Consider the following 22,691-nt stretch of genomic DNA (forward strand, 5'->3'; position numbering starts at 1 on the left):
TACCTACTCTTCCAACTTAACCTATACTCATCCATCCCAGCCATCCTCGATCCCCTCCAGCATGACCTCACCTGATATGGCCACTACACTGACCTCCGGCTCAGAGAATGCCAGTCTCTCCTTTACCAGTCAACTCCGTTCCCCCATCCATCCTCTATTACCACCATCTCTTCTCTGGACCTGCCACACAGACCATTGGCAGCCATCATTGCAGAAGAAGCCCAAGAAGTTCTTTAAGTATATAAACAGTAAGAAAGCGAGGCCAGAACACATTGGCCCCATAAAAGATGATAAAGGAAATATGGCCACTGAGGACAGAGAAAAGGCGGAAGTGTTAAATCATTTCTTCTCTTCAGTCTACACAAAAGAATCGGGGGGCTACACGAACCCAGCTGTAAGGCCGAACTAAATAATACACCTCAGGAAGTGCCGCCATGGTTAACAGAAGATAGACTTAGAGCTAAACTAGAGAAACTTAACATAAATAAATCCCCGGGACCGGATGGCTTGCACCCGAAGGTTCTTAATGAGCTCAGCCAGGTGATTGCCAGACCATTATTCTTGATCTTTAAGGATAGTTTACAGACGGGTATGGTGCCAGCTGATTGGAAAAAAGCCAACGTGGTACCAATATTTAAGAAGGGGCCGAGATATATCCCGGGTAACTATAGGCCGGTCAGCCTAACATCTGTAGTCTGCAAAATTTTGGAGGGGATGTTAAGGGACCACATACAAGACTTTAGTAATAAAAACGGTATTATAAGTAGTAATCAGCATGGATTCATGAAAAATCGTTCTTGCCAAACCAATCTATTAACCTTCTATGATGAAGTGAGCAGACACCTAGATAAAGGTAAGCCTGTGGATGTGGTGTATCTGGACTTTGCAAAGGCCTTTGACACCGTTCCCCACAAACGATTACTGTACAAACTAAGGAAGGTAGGTATGGACCATAAGGTGAGTACCTGGATAGAGAACTGGCTCCAGGGGAGAGTACAGAGGGTGGTGATTAATGGGGAGTACTCGGATTGGGCGGGTGTGGAAAGTGGGGTCCCCCAGGGTTCTGTCCTGGGACAAATCCTGTTTAATTTGTTCATAAATGATCTAGAGGAGGGGATATCGAGTACAATCTCAGTATTTGCAGATGATACTAAACTAGGCATGCCAATATCTTCTATGCAGGATGTGGAAACCTTGCAAGCAGACCTGAACAAAATAACGAGGTGGGCAACTACATGGCAGATGAGGTTTAATGTTGATAAATGTAAAGTAATGCACTTGGGGGCCAGAAACCAGAAAGCAAGCTACTCACTAGGGGGGGAACCTCTGGGTGAGTCTAGGATGGAAAAGGACTTGGGGGTACTGGTAGACAACAAGCTTGGCAGTGGCATGCAATGCCAAGCCGCCGCAAGCAAAGCCAACAGAATACTGGGATGTATAAAAAAGGGGATTCACTCCAGAAATAAAGAGATTATTCTCCCACTCTACAAGACTCTGGTCCGGCCACATCTGGAGTATGCTGTCCAGTTCTGGGCACCGGTCCTCAGGAAGGATGTGCTGGAATTGGAGAAAGTCCAGAGAAGGGCAACAAAAATAATTAGGGGAATGGAGGACATCAGCTATGAGGAAAGACTACAAGCACTAAACCTTTTCTCTCTGGAGAAAAGACGATTGAGGGGGGATATGATATCAATGTACAAATACTGTACTGGTGACCCGAGCATAAGGAACAAACTATTCGGAGAAAGGAGATACAATAAGACACGTGGCCACTCACTAAAACTAGAGGAAAGGCGGTTTAACCTTAAAGTGCGTAAAGGGTTCTTCACTGTAAGAGCAGTAAGGATGTGGAATTCTCTTCCACAAGCAGTCGTATCAGCAGGGAGCATTGATAGTTTCAAAAAACTATTAGATGGACACCTTAAAGACCACAACATACAGGGGTATACAATGTACGGTTAAAAGCAAACACACACACACGCATCATAGGTTGAACTGGATGGACTGATGTCTTTTTTCAACCTTACTAACTATGTAACTATGTAAGCTACAACTTGTTCTTTTTTAGTCCGAGGCTCCCCTCCAGCTCCACAAATCAAAAATCGAAAAAGAAAAACACACCACAGAGGCTGTAGGGGAGCACACAGTAGATCCAGACATAAAGCAAAGAGAAAAACAGAGTAAACCATATAAATATTTAATTTATCTTCCCATGTTCTGACCACTAAGGAAACTTCTCTCCTCCACCGGAGCCTCAGTTTTACCCCACCATCTTACCCAATCCGTTTTTGCTGTTCAAAGATCTTAATAGATTCAATAGACATAACAGGTCCACACATCACAATCTCACCAACGGAGAAAAAACAGCTTTTAAGACCCTTTCGGAGAACTCAGACCTCATTATCAAGTCAGAGGACAAAGGAGGTGGTATAGTCCTATAAAATAGATCAGACCATATCACCAAAGCCTCACAATTATCAGATTATTCCACCTATACAAAACTGTATAGAGATCCCTTGCCAGAATTCAGGAAAGAGACTGACACTGGTCACCAGAGCTCTACAAGAAAACATCATAGAAAAACCAGAGGCCATCTTCCTCCGGAAAGACCAGACCAGACCACTTATTTATACCCCCTCCCTAAAGTCCACAAGAACTTGAACAACCTCCCCGGATGCCCTATAGTGTCTATCATGGACAGCATTACCAGTGGTTTCTCCCAGTACATACCCCAGCTTCTACAACCACTTCCTCAAAATCTACCATCATTCATCCGCGATGGCCTTCATTTTCTGGAACTACTGGCTTTGTACAACTGGGAAGATAATTATTGTTGGGTATCCTTGGATGTGAACTCTCTTTACACATCCATTCCCCATCGTATTGGCCTACCTGCCCTTCAACATTTTCTCTTTGCTAATGCATTGCTCAAACCCCGACAGACAACTCATGCTAGAAGCCACCTCCTTCTTTTTAACCCATAATTATTTCACATTCAATGGTCACTACTATCTCAAAATTCAAGGCACTGCGATGGGTGCCAACTTTGTACCATTGTATGCCAACCTTACTATGAGCCACTGGGAGTCTATTAACATCTGGAAAAACAACCCCCTTCTAGCCAGTACATAGATGATATACTCATTATTTGGGACGGTCCTAGCTCCCTGATAAAGGACTTTGTCATCTACGGTAACAACAACACCTTTGGCCTCTCATTTACTTCAGTACAAAATCTGTATAGTCTAGCCTTCCAACACCCAGCGCTGTTTCATGAAAACCATACCATTTATGCCAAAAACTATTCCAAACTGACAGCGGGTAATTCCTTTCTACACTACCAACGTTTCCATCTACCACAGTGGATCAACAAAATCCCCAAAGGTCAGTTCTGTCACCTCAGGCACAACTGCACAAGAGACGAAGATTACATCACCCAAAGTGTCTCGCTAACCCACACATTTTTGGAAAAAGGGTACCCTCAACCTCTGGTAGAACAAGCCTTCCTACTCTTTATTGATAACCCCCCCCGCCCCCGAAACAGCACAGAGGAGAGACATCAGCCCAGGTTTACCACCAGATATCATGGTACACATCGACAAATGGAACACATCCTAGCCAAACATTAGCGATTCCTGCAACAAAATCTGTTCCTACAGCCCCTCATCCAAAGCAAACCCAAGGTGACGTACAGAAGATTTTCCAACTTGAATAATAAAATTGCCCCTAGCAAACTTAGGCCTGTTGCTTCTTCCTGGTCCACTAGTTTACCCACCTTCTTTGCTATAAAGGGTATGTACAAGTATAAAATGTCTTTATGCAAAACATGCCCCTTTGTTACACATAAACAAAAGGAAATTACACCGAAGGGTAAATAGTTCCCAATTAATGAGTTATTTTGCTGCTATGTTGTCTATTGCCTTAGGTGCCCTTGTGGTATGTTATATATAGACTGGACTATAAGACCACTCCATAAGAGGTTCGGGGAACACGGCCGGTTAATTGAGAAAGGGAATGATGAACACAGCGTTCCCAACACTTTCTGGTGCATCATCAAAAATCCACCTCTGGCCTAACAGTATGGGTCATGGAGGCTGTCTTCAGGGATCTCCCCGAGGCAGAGAGCTTTCATAGGCTCTGCCAGAGGGAGACTTTTTGGATATACAGTCTTGATACCCTCTCCCCCAGGAGGGCTCAACAAAATAGTTAACCTGTTTTTGGGGCAGGCTATAGGGACTGGAAAGCCTTTGGGGGTACAGAGGGATACCTAATGGGATGTGGTGTTATGAGAGGAGGAATGGGCTTGCGGTCTTGTTTCCAAGAGAAAACCTTATGGCTATTGTAATCATCTTGTCTTAGCTTGCCTAGTTTTTTTTTTTTTTATTTGTTATGCATGTTGTTGCATGGGCCTACCCCCTTGAGGTCATGTTTGTTATATTTACTCTACATGTATGCATATTTTATCTATATACTTATCTCAGGATCCTGTTATGCCCACCCTATCTTTTATCGATTTATATGATTTTAGTAATTTTTGTCCATCCATATAATGTTATAATCGCTCGTTTAGGTGTATAGTTCTATCATTGTCCCACAATAATCCTTATTGTGAATACTTCCCCATTTTGTAGTACCGGGTTCTATATTATGTAGTACCTGGTTCTATACATGGCAAACACAGCTTCACCTGCTTTACTGTCCTGCCTTACGAAGGAGTGTGCATGCCCAAGACCGGAATCGCGAAGACTCAGAAACACGCTGCGATCTCCCCCCTCCGGTGACATCATCTACATGCGCTGCAGTCCAGATTCATCCTCCCTGCTCAGCTTTCTACCTGAGGACTTCCACCTGGCCTCCTCCATGCAGCTCCACATCACAAACAACCAGCGCTGACATCACGGACTCTCCTTCCTGATGAGCTTGTTTTACCTTACTCCATGTGAGTTGCCCCTTGTATTTTATTGCACCTAATAAACCTGTAAACTGTCTGCACTTCTCTCTCCTGCCTCTCATTTAGAGCCTGCTTCTGCTCCTGTGAAAAAGCTTGCCCTATTGCTTGGACACCATGTCTCAGGATCCCCCCATTCTTGTTGCATCACTTCCTCCTGTCCTATGAACTTAATTTTATGGACTTCTAATGAACTTCTTATGAACTATTTATACAGAGATGGCCCCCCTCACACAGGGTCTGGTTACCTGTTGGTGCCTTCTATCCTTGTTGTATAATTTTTTGCAAAAATTTGAATTCTCTACAGAATATTAAAAAAGTATTCACTTTATGCCATTTTATCAGAGTTTTTGTTTTGATATTCTTTTTGAACAAATTTATTGAGACTGCAACTCTTGTATGATTCTTACCATCTAAACACAGCTATGCAAACAAAGTACTTTAACCTCTGTCTATATATTTACTGTAACACAACATCGGGACTAACCTTAATAGAGTTAAGATAGATCAAGACATCATCAAACTGGCGCAGAAGAAAAAAGCAAGAGGCCATACACTGTCTTCCCGGTATTGTATCTAATAAAAGAATATAACATTTTACTATAAATAACTACATAAATACAAGGTATACAGTACAACAAATTGCATAGTTACAAAGTTAGTAAGGTTAAAAAAAAATATCAGTGCATCCATTTCAACTGGTATGGGTGAAGATGTGTGTGTTTATGTCATTACCATTTCCCATATCCTTGTATACTGTGTTTGTGAAGATGCCCATCTAACACCACTGATTGTAAAAGGGAGTTCCACATCCTTAGAGCTCTGACTGTAAAGAACCCCTATGCAGTTTAACGTTAAACCACTTCTGCAAATTTCATTGAGTGGCTGTGTGTCTTCTTAACCCACCTTAAAACTGAATAGTTTTTTTCCTATGCTAGACTCACTATTGAGGTATTTGTATATTGGTATCATATCTCCTCTCAAGCGTCTCTTCTCCAGGGAGAATGAGTTCAATGCTTGCAGTCGTTCCTAGTAACCGAGGTTGTACAATTCACTTATTAGTATTGTTGCCCTTCTCTAGACTCTCTCTAGTTCCAGCATATCCTTTCTGAGAACTGGTGACAGACCTGAAAGGCACACTCAAGATGCATCCGCACCAGTGTTTTTTACAATGGTAGAATTATTGTTTTGTCTCATAAGTAATTGTGTAAACTGTGTTTCAATGCATGCTAAAGTTCGGCTTGCTTTGCTTGCTGCAGTTTGGCACTGCATGCCACTGCTAAGCCTGGGATCTACTAGGACCCCCAGATCTTGTCCCATCCTGGATTCCCTCAGATCTTGTCCCATCCTGAATTCCCCCAAAGGTCCCCCCCCCCCCAAGTGAGTAACTTTACTTTACATTTTTAACATTAAACCTCAGTTGCTATGTTGTTGCCCACCCCTTTATTTTATTGAGATATTCTTGTAATGTTTATATCCTGCTTTGAAGTTACTGCCCTGCTTAGCTTTGTATTGTCAGCAAACAATGCAACTGAGTGATTAATGCTAACTTCTATATATTTAAGAATAAATTAAACAGAATTCGTCCCAGGACAGGGCCTTGGGGCATCCTACTTTCCACACCAGACCATTCTGAGCGCTTGCTAGCTATCACAACCCTTAAAATGCACCTGTGTAACCAGTTTTCTTTCCAGGTATATACCCTATAGCCCATGCCGAAAGACCTCAATTTGTAAAGTAAACATTTATGGGGTACTATACCAAATGCTTTTGCAAAAACCAGATACACGATGTATCGGAATGGACACTGAGAGTGTGGTTTGTGTTGAAAGAGTGAGGAACTCTTTCACTTGGGATAATAATATTTCGGAGCAATGTCCCTCAGGAGATGTGTGGGGATGTATTGGAGATTGCTAGAATATGGCAGAAGTGTTTCATAGACCCATGCTGGTGGGGTGGGGTTTGTTATTGTTGAATACCTGCATTCCATTGTCCTATTGATCCTGTCTGCCTAGAGTAAGCTTATTATGGGATGTGTATGTTTGTGTGTGGAATGGTTCGAAGAGGGAGGGGTTTTCCAGATTGTAGATCTCTTGTGTTTGTGTTTTCAATAAACTGATTCCTTCTAGTTGACTCCCAGAAATGTGTGTCGACCAGTTACTGGGGGGGAGGGATTTTGCCTTGGATATTTTAGTACTTCCTCAGCTTCAAGGATTATACAGCGGAGATACCTAGGCTGGGTATTGGAGCTCCGTTACATTGGTGGCAAGTGGTGGGATGCAAGCCTTGCAGCAAGAGGAAGCAGTTTGTACAAATTCGGTTACACAAATGGAAATGTGAATGGAGACAAACTATGCTGGAATAAAAACGAAATGTTAAAGAATTTGCTGAAAGCGAGAGGGAAAATAGCCAGCAATAAAACCAAAGCCACGTTGATTGCAGAGCTGACCGAGGAGGATCGGGCACGCAGTATGGCTACGGAAGCCATGGATACAGAATGTGACAAAGAAGTGAAACGTAGGCTAGCGTTTTATGGAGAAAATCCCTCAATAGAGCTGGTACAGGCAACGTTAGCCCAAGTGGATGCCTTTATCATGGCAAGAGAGGACCGGGAGAACCAACTCCGGCTGCCAGAGCAGCGTTCCTTGGAGAGACTGCCAACTACTTCACAGGCACCAGAGACAAGATTAAAGGTACCACATGATGCCTTTAAAAAGTTTGTGGAAGCAGAGGAAGAGATCGATGGCTTCCTGCATGATTTTGAATGGCAATGCAGGCTGTACAAAGTACCACTAACAGACTGGGTTCGGATCCTGGCTGGTAAACTGTCAGGCCATGCAGAAGAAGCCTACAGAGCCGTGCCAGAGGAGGAAATCTTAAGCTATAGCCGGGTAAAGGAAGTGATTTTGGCAAGATATGCCATCACCCCAGAAGCGTACAGGAGACGCTTCAGGGAAACCAACAAACAGGAGAAGGACTCCCACACCGAATGGGCTTGCCGTATGCAGAGGGCAGCCCAAGACTGTCTACAAGCCTGTCAGGCAACCACCGCAGAAGCGATCACCCAGCTGATTTTCCTGGAACAATTCTATAGTGGACTAAACCCAGAGGTACAGGAGTGGGTAAGGGACCGCAAACCTACCACTCTCCCTGCAGCAGCCAGGCAGGCCGATGAATATCGAGATGCCCGCAGGCAATCACGGAGTAGCTTCAGACCAAACCCCAGACCGCTGAACAATAACCCAGGGTCGCCAGCACCACAATGACCAGGACTTATCCCTAACCCTCCGGCAAATCGATACCCCAGGCGCAACGGAGTGCAGTGCCATTTGTGCAAGAAATTTGGGCACTATCAGAGAGACTGCACTCAGAACCGGGAACAAACAGCGTGGATCCGACCAGGGCCACCTCCCCCAGCATGAGCTGCCGCTCATTGTTATCAAGCTGAGGCTGCCCCAGACAACCTCAGAGCTGAAGAATTGGAAGAACACTGGAGTATCCTACACGAGGCTGACCCTGTACAGGCTGCTACCGACAACAGGCAACACCATCACCAGTCAGTACAGCTGAACGGAAAGACTGCTCAAGGTCTACGAGATTCGGGTGCCACCCTCACACTGGTCAAACGTCACCTGGTTCCAGATGCCGACCGCACCGGAGGATCCGTAGCCATGCGGGTTGCAGGGGGAGCAATACACAGGCTACCCACGGCAAGAGTACACCTGAACTAGGGTGCTGGATCCGGATTAATTCATGTGGGGTTGATCCAGGAACTTCCCGCTGATGTCCTGCTGGGGAATGATCTGGGCCAGTTGACTTCAGCTTTTGTGCCAGCCCAGGTCACCAACGAGACATACCCGGTTACCACCCGGTCCAAGGCCCACACCACGGAAAACAGCGCGCCCTCTGAGGGCTCAGTAAGACTACTTCTCCAAAGCGTTAACCTCATTCCCTGGGATACCCCAGCAGCATTTGGACAGGAAACCCTTAGTGACCCCATGTTACAGGTATATAGGGATAAAGTAACCCAGTCAATGGCAGGATTAGAGGGAGAGAAATATTCCTGGCACCAGGGGTTATTGTACCGTGACTCAGAGAGGGTCGCAGCCGGGTCCCTACCGGTCCCCACCCGACAATTAGTGGTCCCACCAGAAATAGAGGAGAGAATTAATGCAGATAACCCATGATATTCCCCTGTCGGGCCACTTAGGGGTCAGCCGCACTAGATACCGGCTTATCCACACCTTCTTTTGGCCTGGCATTTCCAAAGATGTTAGACAGTACTGTCAAACGTGTGACACCTGTCAATGGGCAGGGAAACGGGGGGATCGCCACAAGGCCAAATTACAACCCCTACCCATAATAGATATTGTAGGACCCCTTGCCAAACCCAGCTTGTCCAGCAAAAGGTACATCCTCACAATAGTGGACTATGCGACCCGGTATCCGGAGGCTGTGGCTCTAACAAATATACACGCGGAGACAGTGGCTGAGGCACTGATGCAGGTCTTCTCCCGGATGGGCTTTCCCAGGGAGATAGTCTCAGATCGGGGCACTCAGTTAACTGCGGAAGTCACCCAACAGCTTTGGAGACTGTGTGGCATCAAGCCAATTATTAGTTCTTCCTATCACCCCCAGACAAATGGCCTATGTGAAAGGTTCAATGGCACATTGAAACAAATGCTCCGAACTTTCACAGCCACGAGTCGGGACTGTGAGAGAATCCTGCCGCACCTCCTATTTGCTTACAGAGAGGTGCCACAGGAATCTACAGGATTGTCCCCCTTCGAACTACTGTTCGGACGAAGAGTAAGGGGACCCCTTTGATTTAATCCGGGAACACTGGGAGGGAGCAGTAGGTGAGGATGGTATGCCTGTTATACCCTAAGTGTTGGAGTTCCGTGACTGCTTGGAGGAACTGACTCAGAATGTCCGTACTAACCTCCAGGCGGCGCAGACTAGCCAGCGCCAATGGTATGACAGAGGCGCCAGAGGACGTAGCTTTCAGACTGGCCAAAAGGTTTTGATTTTAAAACCTGTTCGTCACGACAAGCTACAGGCTGCCTGGCAGGGCCCATACCAAGTAGTGGAGAAGAGGTGCGACACCACTTACGTGATTGGTCCTTGCTCTGGGAGTGGTGGGAGACGCAAGACCTCATCGTGAACATGCTCAAACCCTACTATGAGAGAACGGAGGATGTGGCTGCAATCTGTGCGCCCGCCTTCGACGAGTTTGAGAATCTTCCCTTACCAGACCTTCTGGGGGAGGATGATATGATCGGCACCTTAGATGAGGTTGTAATGGGGTAATGTTAAACCCCCAAGAACGCATCCAGGCACGGCAATTGCTAACCACAAAGGGAGCAACATTCTCAAATGTACCTGGATACACTCCGCTGGTGATGCACCGAGTAGACACTTCGGAACAGCCACCCCTCAGACAGACTCCCTACACAATACCTGAGGCTGTCAAGGAACACATGAGACGGGAGATACAAGAGATGCTCCGTCTCGGAGTCATAAAACCCTCTGTTAGTCCTTGGGCTTCTCCGGTGGTCTTGGTACCGAAGCGGGATGGAACTACCCGCTTCTGTGTAGACTACCGGAGACTCAATGACAAACCAGTATCAGATGCTTACCCCATGCCCAGGATAGACGAGCTCTTAGATCGAATAGCCAGAGGTCGATACCTCACGACCATCGATCTATGTAAGGGATATTGGCAAATTCCCCTAGCCCCAGATGCCATTCCCAAATTGGCCTTTGTCACCCCCTTTGGGCTGTACCAATTCAAGGTCATGCCATTTGGGATGAAAAACGCCACAGCCACGTTCCAATGGATGGTGGATCAGCTGCTCGAGGGCTTCCAAGATTATGCATGTGCATACTTGGATAATTTCGCGATTTTTAGTGAGACTTGGGAGGAGCATCTGAGACACATAGGAGCGGTGATAGACCGGATCAGAGAGGCTGGTCTAACCCTCAAACCAAGCAAATGTCATATTGGGATGGCGGAAGTGCAGTACTTGGGACACCGGGTGGGGTGTGGGAAACAAAAGCCTGAACCCGCCAAAGTTGAGGCAGTGGCCAAGTGGCCAACCCCCCGTACCAAAACCCAGGTTTTAGCATTCCTAGGGACGGCTGGCTACTACCGCAAATTCATCCCGAACTACATCACCCTGGCAAAACCCCTCACTGACTAGAAAGAACCTACCCTGCCAAGTAGTATGGGCCCCAGAGTGTGAACAGGCATTCCAACAGCTTAAACAGGCCCTTGTTAATAGTCCTGTACTAGCTGCTCTCAATTCAATTCAGATGCTTCAATGTTTGGATTGGGCGCGGTATTGAGCCAGGTCAGAGAAGATGGCGGAGAACACCCTGTCGCTTACTTGAGCAGGAAGCTTTTCCCCAGGGAAGTGAGCTACACCGCCATAGAAAAAGAATGCCTGGCTGTGGTGTGGGCCCTAAAGAAGCTTCAGCCCTACTTGTATGGAAAACAGTTCACCCTACTCACGGATCTCAACCCGTTGGTATGGCTAAACCGAGTGGCAAGAGACAATATCTGGTTGTTGCGCTGGAGTTTGGCGTTACAACCATATGACTACTATTCACTACCGCCCCGGAAAACAGAATGGCAATGCTGACGGGTTATCGTGACAAACTGAACTGGAAACTGGAAAAATGATCTGTGAGTACTCCCCGGACATTCCCAAGCCAATCCTTTATGGATCAGACTGTGTATGCCGGCTTGTGGTTAAGGGGGAGCAGTGTAGCAGAATGGACACTGAGAGTGTGGTTTGTGTTTAAAGAGTGAGGGACTCTTTCACTTGGGACCATAATATTTCTGAGCAGTGTCCCTCAGGAGATGTGTGGGGATGTATTGCAGATTGCTAGAATATGGCAGGAGTGTTTCATAGACCCATGCTAGTGGGGTGGGGTTTGTTATTGTTGAATACCTGCATTCCATTGTCCTATTGATCCTGTCTGCCTAGAGTAAGCTTATTATGGGATGTGTATGTTTGTTTGTGGAATGGCTCGAAGAGGGAGGGGTTTTCCCAGATTGTAGATCTCTTGTGTTTGTGTTTTCAATAAACTGATTCATTCTAGTTGACTCCTAGAACTGTGTGTCATCCAGTGACTGGGGGGGGGGGGGGGATTTTGCCTTGGATATTTTAGTACTTCCTCAGCTTCAAGGATTATACATTATACACATTCTCCCTTTTTTAAATAATGCTATCATGTTGGCTTTTTGCCAATGAGCTGGTACCATTCTAATTACCAAGCTGTCCAAAAAATGAGAAATAGTGATCTGGCTATTACCTAGCTAAGTTCCTTGATGCCTCTAGGGTGTAAGCCATCTGTTTCTCAAGTTTTTTTTGGACACTGGCTTCTGTTAGCCCCAAGGGTACATTCATTGGTGTGTTACTAATAATACAGTCTTTATTACAATACCGCTCCTTTTCCATTGTAAAAACTGAGGAGCAGAATGCATTTAGTACAGTTGCGTTCTCCTTGTCAGTGGTAACCAACTTCCCCTGATCATCCTTTATGGGGCCAATAAGCTCTGACCTCACTTTCATACGATTAAGATATTTGAAAAAAGTTGTCTTTTTTTCACCCTCTTCCACTATGTCTGTCTCGTGGTCTATTTTAGCTGCCCTGACTGTGCTCTTACATATCTTGCAAATGAAGACAGTAAAAACAAAACAGGGGCTGAACTCAGCTCTGTAGAATTTGTGAGCACCACAGAGAACACAGCTGTTTTGACTGACCCCACCTGAAGCTCAGAGTGTTTACACTTGCGGTTAAGGGTGGGTAAATCACAGAGAACACATCTGTTTTGACTGACCCCACCTGAAGCTCAGAGTGCTATGTTTACACTTGCGGTTGAGGGTGGGTAAAACCACATTGCTGAACTGCATATTTAATGCCACCCAACCAATTCGCCTTAAGTTGCAAAGGCAAGAAATGGGGGATATATAAATGCCACAGCTGAGATTATTTTGCATTGTGGCATGGCAATAAATATCCCCAGTTGTGTTCAGCAGGAAGACATACAAAAAAGCTCACAGCGTTGTCCTATACTTCAAACTTCTAAGTGATATAAAAGTATACATACAATTACTTTACATAATTACAACCTTTGTTGGTGTGAAAAGGGATTTGGATTATGTACATAAAGGATGCTGGCAACTTTGAGAACAAGAGTTACATTCTATGAAGATTAGCAGAGCATAACATGCTGAACCTGGAGGAAAGGAGAGAGAAGAGAATGAGAGAGGGAGAGTACCACATACTTGTAAAGCCTACAAACAAGCGCGTACGACTCCTTCCTAATTCTATGGCATACAGTCCACAAGTTTTGGTGAGTGCAAGACCATTTGAGGGGAGCACAGAGTTTTAGGCGTGAAGTGAAGTGGTTTGCACAGCTGCATAGCATCTGGAAAATTATTTATTTGAGCACTAGCCCTTCATATTTAGAATATATAACTAAGGACACTGAGCACTTTCTTTGTACAGGCAAGTCCCTGGGTTTCAAACATCCAACTTACAAACGACTCCTACTTACAAACAGGGGGAGACAACAGAAAGTGAGAGAAAATCTATCCCTAGGAAGGGAAATTTACTCCTTTAGGAGTTCCCATGGAAAAAATGTGTCGCCACTGAAGCTTTAAGCTAATCCTTGATTTTGGCTGGAGCTATACTTGAACAATGTACCTGTTCCGACTTACAAACAAATTTGATTTAACCGCTTGCCGACCGCCGCAAGTACATATACTGCGGCGGTCAGCCCCGGCCAGGCAAAGTGACTTATATATACGTCACCAGCCTGTCACCGGCTTGTGAGCCAATAGCGGGCGAGCGCGCGCCCGCTGAGGTGCGCGCCCGCCCCGGCTCGTTCACTAAGGAGTCCGTGCGTGTGACACTGCGATCGTCGGTAGAGAGGGAGAAAGGCAGGCGGCTAATGTAAACAAGCCGCCTGTCATTCTCCCCTGTGTAAAAATGGAGATCAGACGGTTCTACTATGTAGGACCGTTGATCTCTGTTTTTACAGTAGTAGCCACAGCCAGTCACAGTTAGAAGCACGCCCCTAGGACACACTTAACCCCTCCCTCTCCAATACAGTTAACCCCTTCCCTGCCAGTGTCATTTTTACAGTAACAGTGCATATGTATAGCACTGATTACTGTAGTAATGTCACTGGTACCCCCAAAAGTGTCAAAAATGTCAGTCAAGGGTCCGATCTGTCCGCCGCAATGTCGCAGTCCCGCAAAAAAAATCGCAGATCGCCGCCATTACGCGTTAAAAAAACCCCACCAAAAATGACAAAAATCTTTCCCTTTGTTAGTAAACGTGATAACTTTTGCGCAAACCAATCAAAATACGCTTTTTGCAATTTTTTTTACCAAACTTATGTAGCATAAAACAAATTGGATGAAAATGTTAAAAAATTTAGATTTTTACATTTTTTTGGGGGAATTTCATATAAAAAAATTTGAAAAATATTGTTATTTTTGCAAAATTTACGCTCTTTTTTTGTTTATAGCGCATGATCAAAAAATCGCACAGGTGATCAAATACCACCAAAAGAAAGCTGTTTGTGGGAAAAAAAGGACGTCAAATTTGTTTAGGTACAGCGTCGCAATTGTCCGTTAAAGTCACGCAGTAAAAAATCGCAAAAAACCCCCTGGTCAGGAAGGGGGTAAAATCTTCCGGGGCTTAAGTGGTTAAGAACAAACCTACAGACCCTATCTTGTTTGTAACCCGGGGACCGCCTGTATATGAGCACTTTGTTTTGATTATGTAAAGTCATTTTATGTATATATCACTTAGAAATTTGAAGTATAGGACAGTGAGTTTTCATATGTCTAGTAGTTAAGGTCATAATACCTTTGTAGCAGCAAGTCCTTTAGTACAGAATTTTATTTAGTTATTCATTCTTTATATCCTAGCATGGGTAGTTATTGACCCTGTGTGTTCAGCAGGCAACAGGCTGTACATGCAGTTGTGACATGGTGGTGCAGCTCTTAAGGAGTTGAAACAGGAGGTGAGGTGGTGACCCAACGTCTCTTTACTGCCTGTCAATTGCCCTCTGAAACACAATTTCTCTGCAATCACTCTTCAAAGCCCGCAACCTATTTTGTAAAAGAGCCCTTAGACAGTCTGTGAGTCTTGAAGGAAAATGGACGCCTGCAGTGGGGATGGGTGAAGATTTGTCAAATGAGTTCCATTTGGACTTTCTAGGTAGAGTGACCATAGACCGAATCATGATTTCTGACGATGTACCTGTAACCATACACATATTAACCACTTGCCGACCGCCGCATGACTATTTACTGCGGTGGTCAGCGGCTCCTGGGCTAACCGACGTAGGACTACGTCGCTCGCCCAGGAGCCTGCAGGGAGCAAGCGTGCACCTCCTGAGGCGTGCTCCCACCCACGCACGTTCCCTGACATCCCTGCGCGAGTGACCGTGGCTCCGATGTCCGCCGGCCACTCGTGATCTCCCACTAGAGAGGGAGAAAGGCAGACGGCTGATGTAAACACAGCCGTCTGTCATTCTCCCTGAAGTAACCGCAGAGACTATTTGATCCTGCTATGTAGGATCGTATGTCTCTGTGGTTACATCACAAGCCACGCCCCCCCCACAGTTAGAATCATGCCCCTAGGGATACATTTAACCCACTGATCACCAATAAAGTTAACCGCTTCCCTGCCAGTGTCATTTTTACAGTAACAGTGCATATTTATAGCACTGATTACTGTAGTAATGTCACTGGTACTCCCAAAAGTGTCAAAAATGTCAGTCAGGGGTCCGATCTGTCCGCCGCAATGTCGCAGTCCCGCAAAAAAAAAAATCGCAGATCGCCGCCATTACTAGTTAAAAGAAAAACAATAAAAATGACATAAATCTTTCCCGTAGTTAGTAAACGCAATAACTTTAGCGCAAACCAATCAAAATACGCTTATTGCAATTTTTTTTAACAAAAATATGTAGCAGAAAACAAATTGGCCTTAAATGTTAAAAAAAATAGATTTTTACATTTTTTTGAGAATTTCATATTAAAAAAAATGTGAAAAATATTGTTATTTTTTCAAAATTATCGCTCTTTTTTTGTTTATAGCCCAAAAATAAAAATCGCACAGGTGATCAAATACCACCAAAAAAACCTCTGTTTGTGGGAAAAAAAGGACGTCAATTTCATTTGGTTACAGCTTTGCACGACTGCGCAATTGTCCGTTAAAGTCACGCAGTGCCGAATCGCAAAATAGGGCCTGGTCTTTGAGTAGCCAAATCCTCCGGGGCTTAAAGCGGAGTTTCGGGCACAGATGTCATTTTTTAATGAACATACCCCCGGGACAGTCAGGGCTAGCACATTCCACAATGGCTAGCCTCTGATCTGTCCCGGTTCGCACTTACCTTTTAGAAGAAATACTTACTTATAAAATTTCTTCCACAGCGTTTCCATCTCTCTTGTGGGCAGCTGAAGCCGGCGCGGTCCTCTTCTGCGTCTTCTTCTCCCAGAATGCGCCGCACCGGCCCCTCTCGTCACTTCCGGTGCGGCGCCGCATTCCTAAACAGCGTCTGGGCATGCCCAGACGCTGTTTAGCAGGGGAATGCGGCGTCGCCCGGAAGTGACGAGCGGGGCCGGTGCCGTCGCATTGATTCCTGGGAGCGATGACGTTTAGCTCTCAGGAATCATCGCAGCGCAGGAAGTGACAGCGGAGCCGCGGCGCTGAGGGAGGAAGTACCCTGAGGTGAGTATTTACGATCATCAATTACAAGGTGAGTTTTTAAAAAAAAAAAAAATCTAACTATCCAATTCCTTTTCAGGTTAGGCTGAACTAGCGGACGGGCACAAAAAAAAAATATAGTTTTTGTGCCCGGAACTCCGATTTAAGTGGTAAGTAATCCACCCGTCAACGCTGGTCATGTCAGCTAATATTCTTCTGGACGATAATATCGTTGGTGCTCCTGCACAATCTACTATAAAAAACTATTTTGAGATTAACATCCCTGGGGAAATGTGTGATAACAATATTACAATGTATTATGAATAATGTCCACAACAATCTGTTATAAAGGCCCCACAAATGAGCTGAATAGCCTGTGATTAGGGCCTCATGCACACTGGACATTTTTAACGATGCTGTTAGGGTCATCTGGCAGTTTGTTTTTTTTGCCTTTAAAATCCCCTGCATGTTAGCCTGTGTCCATGCATACATAGGCATTTAGAGGCAGAAAAATAAACACATCCAGCAATGTTCTGGCAGAAAATTTGCTTGCACATATAAACACATCTAAATGCATGTTTAAAGCTATGTGCATTTAAATTATTATTTTGGTCAATAAAATGGATTAACGAGCAGGCGCTTAACAAAAAGCGTTTGCCAAAACGCTGCTGCCAGGAGGAGAGGTAGATGGGTAACTGTCCTGTGTGCATGAGGCCTAACAAATGCAATCATAACTATGTAGCCATATACCATTGACGATGGATGATAAAGTGCAAATAAAATAATTAATAATACTGTATAGGTTATAAAGTTCACAATGTTTGCAGAAAATATGCTGTAATAGAAACGAAAACTCATCTCAAGTGACACCTCTACCAGCAATTGACTCAGGGTGTGTTCTCACATTGTGGTTTGACCTCCATCATGAAAGGTCAAACAAGCACAAACAGATATCCATGCAAACCCCTTCTTGGATACTCCCAAAGATAATGGAGTATCTCTTCCACCACTTCCAAATGAAGCTCAGTGCTGCTTGGGTTAATCAACCGCGGAAAATAAACTTCACTGTGTTTACCAGAGGCTCAAAGAAAATAATATTTCATTGTGCTTACCACTGAAAACTGTTTTATTGAAAAGCAGATAAAATATGCACTAAAATATATACTATACACTGAATAGGTAGATAAAAGCATGAGCAAACACTGTGTACCAATGCACTGCTGCAAACCCAGGATCGTTCTACACATGAAAAACTCTCAGGAATGGATCAGATGTCGGCAGCTCTCACAGTTGGTCTCACACCCTGTGGTTCGCTGTAGCTCCATCCAAGATGTTTGGTGACTATGACATTATCAGAGACACAGCACACAGTGATGTGGAAATTGTTTAAATGAGCATATACCTGGCCATCCTTCTCCACAAGTGAACTCAAGGAGAAAGCCATCAGTCTATTACTTTTTTTTTTCTTTTAACGGTATTTATGCAAGAATACATACGATGGGGTAAAGAAAAGAAAGAATAATCCCGTTCAGTTTCATGCTGAGACCTCCAAATATCAAAAAGGTCACTCTTATGGAAAAAGGTGGATCATTTCTTAGTGGTCATCATGGAATCAGAAAGGTGAGTTTTTTCAAAACAGTAAGTTATTTACATAGTTACATAGTAGGTGAGGTTGAATAAAGACAATAGTCCATCCAGTTCAACCTGTGTAGGTGTGTGTGGCCGTAATCATCTCTCATACCCCTGAATGTTCTTCTCCTTGAGATGTATGTCTAAGAGTCTTTTGAAAGCCACCATACTTCCCGCAGAAACCACCTCTTGTGATAGAGAATTCCACAATCTTGTAGCCCTAACAGTAAAGAACCCCCCACGTTGCCTGAGGTTAAAACGCTTCTCCTCTTATCACATTGTATGCCCTTGAGTCCTCATGCAATCCTTTCGACTGAATAGCTTTTTTTCCATGCCGAGATCACCATTGAGATATTTATAAATTGCTATCATGTCCCCTCTCAGGCGTCTCTTCTCCAGGGAGAATAAATCAAGCGATTGCAGACGCTCTTCATAATTTAATTAAGGTCCTCCAATCCCCTAATTAGTTTAGTTGCCCTTCTCTGGACTCTCTCCAGCTCCAACACATCCCTCCTGAGGACTGGTGACCAGAACTGGACAGAATACTCCAGATGTGTTCGGACCAGAGTTTTATAAAGTGGAAGGATTATAGTTTTATCTCTGGAATACATCCCTTTCTTTATGCATGCTAATATTCTGCGGGCTTTGGCAGCTGCCGCTTGACATTGCATGCTATTGCCTAGTCTATCCTCTACCAAGACTCCCAGATCTTTCTCCATTTTTGATTCCCCCCAAGATCCCCCCCCCCTAAAGTGTATTGTTCTTTTATGTTTTTAGTCCCCAAGTGCAAAACCTTTCACTTCTCCACATTAAACCTCATTTGCCATGTCGTTGCCCACTCTGTTATTTTGTCCAGGTCATTCTGTAGGATATCATGCTGTGCAGTTGTTGCCCTGCCCAATTTTGTGTCATCTGCAAAAACTGATATAGAACTACTGATCCCTTCCTCAATGCTGTTTATGAATAAATTGAAGAAGGTTGGTCCCAGGACTGAGCCTTGGGGGACCCCACTTACCACCTCAGACCAGTCTGAGTATGCGCTGTTTATTACCACCCTTTGGACATGCCCTTTTAGCCAGTTCCGTATCCAAGAGCAAACCCTGCGGTCGATGCCTGCAGACCTTATTTTATAAATTAAGCGCTTGTTGGGAACTGTATCAAACGCCTTGGCGAAATCCAGGTACACCACATCCACTGGTCTCCCCCTATCTAGCTCACAGCTCACCTCCTCGTAGATAACAGATAACAACAATATATCTGTGGAAAATAATTGGTGCGCTAAACTTAATAAAAATTACCACTAATCACAATAGTGCAAAAATGATTAAAACATATATGAAGAAAAAAAGGCCAAAACGTGAAAGTCCATCCGTGTGTGATAACGTGCAAAAATGAACCACTAAACTTCTGTGACTTGGATGATGATGTAAATGATATAACTCATTCACAAACAGGAACAGAACAGGAAGTGACAACGGCGGCGGCCACGGCCGAGGAGAGGGGAGGAAGTGCACATTAAAATGCCCTAAAAAGAAGGGATCCAGAGAACTTTAGCTGACCCGAATCTTGAATTCGCTCTTGCCATAAGGAGACAGGACACCATCCATCTATCAATCTTAGGATTGTTATATCAGCTAACAGCTATATTCTGGAGTGAGGAGAGCTTTATTCACTATGCTATGTTCATCTGACATCTGGTAAGCGGCTTGCAGTGTACTCACATGACGGGTAAAGGTGCATGGGAATTGAGTTGGCATTGTTGTATGCAAATTACTCACGCTATATATAGATCTATCTGGTAAGAAGACTAACCTGTTGGTGGTGGGGATCGTCTCACGTGGATATCACATTTATCGAATTGAGTTATATCATTTACATCATCATCCAAGTCACATAAGTTTAGTGGTTCATTTTTGCACGTTATCACATACGGATGGACTTTCGCGTTTTGGACTTTTTTTCTTCATATATGTTTTAATCATATTTGCACTATTGTGATTAGTGGTAATTTTTATTAAGTTTAGCGCACCAATTATTTTCCACACATATTTAAGCACAACACCTTGGTAGCAGCTTTACGGAGTTTTATCAGCGCACCCTTTATTTTAAACAATAATATATCGTCCGGTATCATCTACAGCAGGCATGTCCAACCTGCGGCCCGGGGGCCGCATGCGGCCCAGAGCCCCAGGCAATGCGGCCCACTGCCCCCTGACAATTTATTTCTTTTTGATGGGGAAGAAGGAAGTTGGGTCGGGGGCACGGCCACAGCGGGTTCCAACGAACTGTAGGCAGAGGCTGCCTCGGAAGGGATCATCCTCTAGTTGTGTTAAATTAGTGCTGGGGGGGGGGGGGCAGCAGCGCGGGAAGGGCACGGCGGCGTTTTATTACTTGTGTACCTTAACTATAGTTTATATTTTATATGCGGCCCGAGAAAATTTCTCTACACTCAATGTGGCCCAGAGAAGCCAAAAAGTTGGACACCCATGATCTACAGTGTCTTGAAAAAGTATTCATACCCCTTGAAAGTTTCCAAATTTTGTCATGTTACACCAAAGAAATGTTAATGTATTTTTTGGGATTTTATGTGATAGACCAAAACAAAGTGGCACATAATTGTGAAGTGGAAGAAAAATGAAAAATTATTTTAAAAATGTATTACAAATACAAACCCGATTCCAAAAAAGTTGGGACACTGTACTAATTGTGAATAAAAACAGAATGCAATGATGTGGAAGTTTCAAATTTAAAATTTTTATTCAGAGTACAATATATCAAATGTTTAAACTTAGTAAATGTATCGTTTTAAGGGAAAAATAAGTTGATTTTAAATTTCATGGCATCAACACATCTCAAGAAAAGCTGGGACAAGGCCATGTTTACCACTGTGTGGCATCCCCTCTTTTTTTTTTATAACAGTCTGCAAACGTCTGGGGACTGAGGAGACAAGTTGCTCAAGTTTAGGAATAGGAATGTTGTCCCATTCTTGTCTAATACAGGCTTCTAGTTGCTCAACTGTCTTAGGTCTTCTTTGTCGCATCTTCCTCTTTATGATGCGCCAAATGTTTACTATGGGTGGAAGATCTGGACTGCAAGCTGGCCATTTCAGTACCCGGATCCTTCTTCTATGCAGCCATGATGTTGTAACTGATGCAGTATGTGGTCTGGCATTGTCATGTTGGAAAATGCAAGGTCTTCCCTGAAAGACAACGTCTGGATGGGAGCATATGTTGTTCTAGAACTTGGATATACCTTTCAGCATTGATGGTGCCTTTCCAGATGTGTAAGCTGCCCATGCCACACGCACTCATGCAACCCAATACCATCAGAGATGCAGGCTTCTGAACTGTGCAACTTGGGTTGTCCTTGTCCTCTTTAGTCCAGATGATATGGCATCCCAGTTTTCCAAAAAGAACTTCAAATTTTGATTCGTCTGACCACAGAACAGTTTTCCACTTTGCCACAGTCCATCTTAAATGAGCCTTGGCCCAGAGAAAACACCTGCGCTTCTGGATCATGTTTAGATATGGCTTCTTTTTTGGCCTATAGAGTTTTAGCCGGAAACGGCAAATGGCACGGTAGATTGTGTTCACCGACAATGTTTTCTGGAAGTATTTCTGAGCCCATGTTGTGATTTCCATTACAGTAGCATTCCTGTATGTGATGCAGTGCCGTCTAAGGGCCCGAAGATCACAGGCATCCAGTATGGTTTTCCGGCCTTGACCCTTACGCACAGAGATTGTTCCAGATTCTCTGAATTTTTGGATGATATTATGCACTGTAGATGATAATAACTTCAAACTCTTTGCAATTTTTCTTTAAAAAAAAAAACAAAAAACCTTTCTGATATTGCTCCACTATTTTTAAAATATAATGCACTCACATGAAATCGAAGATTTAAAAGCCTTTACAAGAGAACAGCTTATCTGCGGACTATCCTTCCGCTTTCTAACGTCACTTCCGGTATACCGCCCTACACGTTACGGCACTTCCGGTCACGTGGCTTCTTCAGGGGATCCCCTGAACATTAGAAAGCGGAAGGATAGTCCGCAGATAAGCTGTTCTCTTGTAAAGGCTTTTAAATATTCAATTTCATGTGAGTGCATTATATTTTATTTAAATAAACAATTTTTTTATGGAAATACTGCACTATGTAAGCACCTTATTTTGAGATCCGCGGAGAGTCCAGAGGGCATTCAACTCAATTCAGATAAGAGGCTATTACCACCCCCTGTCTGTGGAGCGAGTAAGGAGAGGAGTTGAAAAGGATTCTGGTTCACAGAACGGGTATACGCAGCTTTAAGGGGTGTCACGTATATAAGAAATCCTCTAGACAGCGCGAGACTCACATTACCATTTTTACTTAAGCTAGCGGAAT

The 22,691-nt window shown here is 44.2% G+C and overlaps 1 protein-coding gene across 2 annotated transcripts in view; it reads right to left on the reverse strand.

The window, feature by feature from the left end:
* IFT56 (intraflagellar transport 56) overlaps positions 1-22,691 on the reverse strand; it is a gene marked incomplete at its 5' end in the record, with an annotated part of 385,523 nt that overhangs the window by 77,157 nt on the left and 285,675 nt on the right. For both annotated transcript variants that reach the window (XM_082266190.1, XM_082266189.1), the window contains one exon: positions 5,436-5,524. In XM_082266190.1, coding sequence (XP_082122316.1) covers positions 5,436-5,524 — 89 coding nt within the window. The remainder of the gene's footprint in view (positions 1-5,435; positions 5,525-22,691) is intronic.

Source organism: Pelophylax lessonae, assembly GCF_965119305.1.
Source record: "Pelophylax lessonae genome assembly, chromosome: 8".
NCBI classification, from domain to species: Eukaryota; Metazoa; Chordata; class Amphibia; order Anura; family Ranidae; genus Pelophylax; species Pelophylax lessonae.